Below are 5,928 nucleotides of genomic sequence, written 5' to 3'. Positions count from 1 at the left end.
CACACACACACACACACACACACACACACAAACACACACACACACACACACACACACACACACAGCTTCCTGAAGATGAAGCCATGGCACTCCGCCCCGCCCACCTGCTTGCAGGCCTTCCCGCCAGCTGGCACCCAGCAGCTGTTCTGCCCCGCGGGCGCACCGCAGAATGTGCCGCCGACCCCGACCTTGCAGCACTCCGCCTTTGTCTTGAAGGCGTCGGGGCGGCCCTTGCACGTCAGCGCCAGGCTCTCCATGAAAGCAGAGACGTCAGCCCCCTCTGTCAGCACCCAGGTTTGAGCTGTGCAGCTGAGCATGAGTATGGGCAGCAGTGGGGGCGCGCGAGGGGACAGATGGTGGGGGCGCGAGTATGCTCAACCGTCAGCCAGGGGTTTTGAAATACCCCCCCCCCTCCTGACAGGCCAGATGCATGAGGCGCTGCGCCCGCTTTGACGCCGCTTTCACAGCTGCCTTTCCACTCACTCAAGAATGCGGCCCCCAGCGGTGTAGCAGCAGACGGGGCCCTTCTTGGTGGGGCAGTAGCTGGGGCGGGCTGTGGATGGCGCAGCGGGGGTGGCGTTGCCGCCCAGTGTGGTGGGCAGGGCGGACTTCAGAATGTAGGCGCTCCAGCCCTGCGGGGAGAGGCGAGGACAAGGCAGGCGCGTGTGCTCGAGGGGCCAGGCAGGGCGGGGGGATGTTTGCGTGGTGCAGCAAGCTGAGGGATGCAATCGGCAGTCAGAGAGCAAGCGGGGCACAAATGGGGTTCAGATGGACGTTTGCAACGACATTGCTGCCAGATGGCAGCCCAACGAGCACATCTCTGACGCAACGCCAGTATGCTACAGTTGGAAACATTGCTGCGTCACCGTGCAGCTGCTCGTTCTTGCGGGCCAAGCATGACCCTGCCCCGCTGGTCCTCCCCTCCCTCGCCCCGTGGCCGCGCGCCGCTTTACCAACACCTCCGTCTGCGCTTCAGCCACTGGCAATACTCATTTTTGAAAGATAACGATTAGTGCCTGGTTCGCAGGCTCAGGTGGGCGGACCACTGCTTTCGAAACTGTCAAGCTGGCCTCACTCGCCCCCACCCCCCCCGGCCCCGCTGCCGCCTCGCCTCAGCCTGTCTAACCCCTGGGGAAGGTGAGGCGGCCCCCGTTTGGGGTCCCAACCGCCTGCCTTCTGGCGGCAAGGGAGGGGGATTGGATATGGGGGGCTTCCAGTCAGACTGCGTATATATGCGTAAGTACAGGTTTACTGGCGCGCCGTTGTCCCACCTGTGTGTTGGATCGCAGCGCGTCTGTTGCCAAGATGTAGCGCCCAGCCTTGCCGCCAGAGCTCTTGAGGTAGCCGCAGGGGCCGCTGGGTGTGTTCTCGCCGCCGCTGGAAAGGCCATCCGGAAACAGGGTTGTTTTTTAGCGGAGGGCACACGCTCGGGTGAGCGGCGGTGGCCCCGCGTGGGGGCGAGCTGCGGGCACGCGACTGTGAGGGCCGGGGGGCGTGCATTCGTGTGCGCTGGCTGGGGCGCGACGGCGCCGCGGCGAACGACGGCGTCGCGCCGGGCCACCTCTTGAGAGTCTGGAGAGAACACCATGCAGCAGCATTGGCAACGGCAGAAAGCGGAACCTGCGCCCTTCCCTCTTCCCTGAGGGCTGCAACCACCGCTCTCACCCCCTGTCCTCACACGGTGTAGGCCTCGCAGCCCTTGGTGGCCAAGCACTTTGCCTCCACCGCCTGCTGGCTACCGCAGACCTGTTGGATGGGGCAAGGGTGAACAGAAATTTCTGAGGACTTGCACTGCTGCTGCTGCTGCTGCTGCTGCTGCTGCTCTTGCTGCTGCTGCCGCTGCTGCTGCCGCTGCTGCCGCCGCTGCTGCCGCTGCCGCTGCCGCCGCCGCCGCTGCTGCTGCTGCTGCTGCTGCTGCTGCTGCTGCTGCTGCTGCTGCTGCTGCTGCTGCTGCTGCTGCTGTTGCTGCTGCTGCTGCTGATGATGATGATAACGAGTTGGTCTCATGGGCAAGGAGAAAGAGGTTCGAATATAGAGGCAAACACAAGTAGCAAAAGTGCGGAGCACACACCAGCAGCTGTGGGATCTGTGTGTGAGAGAGCGCACGCACGGGGCCGATAAAAAGTGTGGGGCCCGCAGCCCGCCGCCGGGGCTGTTTTGGGCATGGAATATTTTCTCACCTTGAATATGGTAGGGTTCTTCTTATCGGCAGGGTTTGCAACGTCGAAGCTGGATCCGAGGTCCTTGTACTGAAAGGGCACAAACTTGGTGGCCTGGGGATGCAGTTAGGCCGGTGAGCCCAGAAAAGTTTGTATGTAAATGGTGATTGACACATGGTGCAAGGGACTGCAGACCAAAGGCATCCATTAGTTGTATCAAGTATGAGACTGTGGCAAGGACGACTGCGTGGCAACTGCGGCTGCCTGGGAATCCTGCCTGCATGACAGTTGGCAGTTGTGGCAATTCACAGGGTGCCGGCGTGGTTGTGGCGTGCTGGCCGCCGGGGTTTCGGGGTCGCAGCCTTTGGAATGTAGCCCTCGGCCGCTTTACAGGGGCTCAGGCATCTCAAGGCTGCTGATGCAATGCGTATGCCCACCTGTGCGTGAGTCACTTGAGCCTGTTGCAGGCACGTGACCGCGGTCACCAGCAAGAAGGTGGTCGCAATGCGACCAAGGGGCGACATGGTGCCGCAGCTCCCTGCACGAGTGGTAACAGACGCATATTGCGACGAGTGAGTATTTCAGCGGGGCATCGGAGGGGGGGATTGACGAGTCTGTTCATCTGTTGCTGCCACGGCGGCGACGCGACTAGCACGATTCGCCGCATCATTGACTGATGATGAGTCGAGGAGTTCAAACACTTCAATCAAGTATGAACGTTACCGTAGCTTCTCACCGGGCGGGCAACCGTTGAACGCAATTTCCGACCGTGATCAAGGTCCTGCACAGGAGGGGATACATCGAGGCATCCATGTGAGTGAATGAATGCCAAATTACAAGCGAATGCGACTAAACCAGCGGGAGCCCGCAGCATCGGCCACGCTGCGCCTGTCCGCTGAGTGCTGCAAGCTGACGTGTGCCCGCGTTTGTGGATCACACGAGCTGCTTACGTGCAGGCAAAAGCTCGATGCAGCAATAATGGCCAAATAAAAAACAGTTGCGGCTGGATGTGGCCAACTGCGACGGCTGCTTCATGGGGGCCGGGTGGGAAGTTGCGCCGCTCAGAACGGGTGTCAACGCCAGGACGGCTGAGGCGCGCGCTTGTGGGGCCAGCAGGAGGGGGCTGGGACAACACCCGTGGGTGAGGTACCGTTTGACCAACCCCGCGACGCTCAAATGCTGGCCAAAGAGACCCAAACTCCGATTAGAGGCAGGCGGCTGTGTGTGCGCCGGGTGAGTTGAGCGAGCACCTGTTGGGCTCCTGGGTCGGCGCGTTTGTCGATGCACCTGCCAGAGGCCTGCGGCGGTTGGCGGCCCGCCAGGTCAGCAAGCAGGAACGAGGCAGCTGCAGGCTTCAAGGAGGCTGCAGGCATGCGTGGTGACGCAGAACGCCATGGAGCGGCAAATCCTACGATTCCGTAGCGTAACAAACAAACTCGCCCATGGGAGCAGCGAAATCACCGCCAAAGCCCAATGCAGGCGAGGATGGACGGCCCCACGCGTGTGCGCGGTGCATGTTGATGACATCATGCGCTGTCCCCCTTTGACAGCCGCAAGACAGTGGGTACTGTTAGGCAGGGGCCGCACGTGGGGGCCTAGCAAGTGCCTTGAGGATATCGGGCACCTGTAATGGGGGGCGTCGCATACCACAGCCACTCAGCTGTGTGGGCGTTCGGAGGCACGGCGGGGCCCGGAAGGGACTGCAGGCGGATCGTGCAGCGGCAAGAGGCAAGAAACAGGCGCGCGACGGCCTCCTTTTCTTGGTTCATTTGCGAAGCCCGGCCGCGCTCTGCCGTCTCCGGCTTGCGTCGCCCACCTCATTTGCGTTTGGAAGGATGGCTTTGCATCAGAGTAGCAGCGGCCTGTCGGGCCCTTCCATGTTCACACAGGGCAAGGGGTTTTCTGGTCTATGCCCCTGGGCAGGGCACGGCGTCATGATGGCATCTGGATTGCATTTCGTTTTCGGCCGCTGCAGAGGCAGCTGCCTGTTGACTCGGCGGCAGGCGAGCAAACCGGTCGGCTCAGCCATGCTGCCTGTGCATGACATCTCCAATACACCTGCGCGTCAAGTGAATCACCTGCTAGCAACGCTTGCAGTCTTGCGCCACATTATTAGTGATTAGCAGAGTGATTAGTCTCAGCAAACCGATCTGTACGCATGCTTTGCACCGGTCTTTTGATTATCTTAGAGTTTATTTGATCAGAGTTGAATAAGTGAAGCGGGCTGCCCGTTTACTGCGATCTCAGGCAGGTGCCCAGCCCAGAGGAGCGACAGCAACCGAGCCATGGGCAACTTGTTCACTCATCCGACGCATACCAAGCCGTAAGCTGACCGCGCGCAGGCGTCCCACATGGGTTTGTCCAGTTAGCGCCCCAGCATGCGAACACGCGCACATGCGCATCATGCGCATGCGCTTCGCTGCGATCAACAGTCACATGCGCCACGGCTCGCAGGGGGGAGATCACAGACGTGGACAGGGCGGTGCTGTCCCTGAAGGCGCAGCGGCGGAAATTGGAGGACCAATCAAAACTGGTGCGGCGCTGGGACGTCGCATTGTCTGCGCGGGGCGGCTGCAGGCGTGCGGGGGAAGACGCAAGCAGCCCCGTGCGCCTGCGACGAGGGCTGTGGGGCGCCACGTGCCAGGCACCGCCCGCGCATGTGGGCGTGTGCGGACGCACACACGTGATTTGAAACGCGCTGGCCGCACCGCAGCCGAACGCAGCGGCCGCCAGCCGCGGCGGAATGTTGCGTGCGCACGCCGCCATCCACCCTCGGCAGCAGACTGCCGTTTGACAGGGCGGCCTCGCATCTGTCGCTCCCTCGATTTGAATTCTGCAGATCGAGAAGCGGATAGAGCACAATGTGAGCGTGGCGCGGGAGCTGATTACGCTCAACAAAAAGGTGCGGCAAACAAGGGTTTTGTCGGCAGAATCCCCGCGCCGCGAAAGCGGAGCCGATTAGCCGGAGCTTTAGCGGTGGCCCTGCAGGCGACGTGGCGGTGCCGCTGCAGGGCCGCTGCCGCCGCCACGCAGCCGCCTCCGGGTCTCCGTCCGGGGCCCCCTCGGCGGCGGTGCTTCGCAACGCTTTGACTTCCTGGTCTTCGGATCGGGGTAGCAGCGGGCGGGGCGGTGCACAACGCCGCGCCCTGCCGCGCGGCCCTCTCCCAAGAGCAGCCGCCGGTCACGGCCGCGGCCGCGGCCGCTGCGTGCTGCCCAAGCCTCCCCAGCAGCAGCCCGGCCTTGCGCAAGTGTCGCACACGCCGCACGCCCCCGCCCCCCTTTTCTGCACCATGCCCATCTCATGTAATATCTTCATACAATCATCACATCCTCCCCCAGGACCGCGCCCTGCTGGCCCTCAAAAAGAAGAAGTTGAACGAGCACCAGCTGCAGACCATCCAAACGTGGCTGCTCAACGTCGAGGACATGGTGGGAGCAACCTCACCACGCCAGATCTCATGTTCTTGGGCGGTTTCAGCATGACTCAGCAGCCTTGCGGTGGCAGTACACTGGCGGTATGTTTGTTGGCTGTTCGGGATCCTTATTTGTATTGTCATTGTTAGTCGGCCCGCACAGGCCGGGCGAAGGCCCGGCCCGCAGCCGCGGCCCGGTGAGCTCTCACGCCGCGCCGGCCCGCGGATTCAAACGCGCCCCCGCGACAGCTGTCCAACATGGAGCTGACCAAGCAGCAGCAGCGGATCTTTTCGGCCCTCAAAGATGGCAACGCGGCCCTCAAGGCAGCCCAGGCCGAGGTGCGCGCGCCCCGGGG

At 62.6% G+C, this 5,928-nt stretch overlaps 2 protein-coding genes across 2 annotated transcripts in view; one reads left to right on the top strand and one right to left on the bottom strand.

Moving 5' to 3' along the window:
• MNEG_7122 (hypothetical protein) overlaps positions 1–2,683 on the bottom strand; it is a gene marked incomplete at both ends in the record, with an annotated part of 3,289 nt that extends 606 nt beyond the window's left edge. Inside the window, 6 exons of the mRNA XM_014044407.1 lie at positions 105–309; positions 484–632; positions 1,272–1,377; positions 1,679–1,977; positions 2,181–2,273; positions 2,597–2,683. Of these exons, the coding sequence (XP_013899861.1) occupies positions 105–309; positions 484–632; positions 1,272–1,377; positions 1,679–1,977; positions 2,181–2,273; positions 2,597–2,683 (939 nt within the window). The remainder of the gene's footprint in view (positions 1–104; positions 310–483; positions 633–1,271; positions 1,378–1,678; positions 1,978–2,180; positions 2,274–2,596) is intronic.
• A 1,761-nt stretch (positions 2,684–4,444) lies between these two features.
• Positions 4,445–5,928, top strand: part of MNEG_7121 (charged multivesicular body protein 6) — a gene marked incomplete at both ends in the record, with an annotated part of 2,825 nt that continues 1,341 nt past the window's right edge. The window contains 5 exons of the mRNA XM_014044406.1: positions 4,445–4,482; positions 4,614–4,692; positions 4,999–5,061; positions 5,499–5,588; positions 5,822–5,911. Coding sequence (XP_013899860.1) covers positions 4,445–4,482; positions 4,614–4,692; positions 4,999–5,061; positions 5,499–5,588; positions 5,822–5,911 — 360 coding nt within the window. The remainder of the gene's footprint in view (positions 4,483–4,613; positions 4,693–4,998; positions 5,062–5,498; positions 5,589–5,821; positions 5,912–5,928) is intronic.

Source organism: Monoraphidium neglectum (assembly GCF_000611645.1).
Source record: "Monoraphidium neglectum strain SAG 48.87 unplaced genomic scaffold scaffold01231, whole genome shotgun sequence".
Lineage (NCBI taxonomy): Eukaryota > Viridiplantae > Chlorophyta > Chlorophyceae > Sphaeropleales > Selenastraceae > Monoraphidium > Monoraphidium neglectum.
The sequence above is the reverse complement of the archived record's forward strand: the minus strand, read 5'-3'. Positions and strand labels throughout refer to the sequence as shown.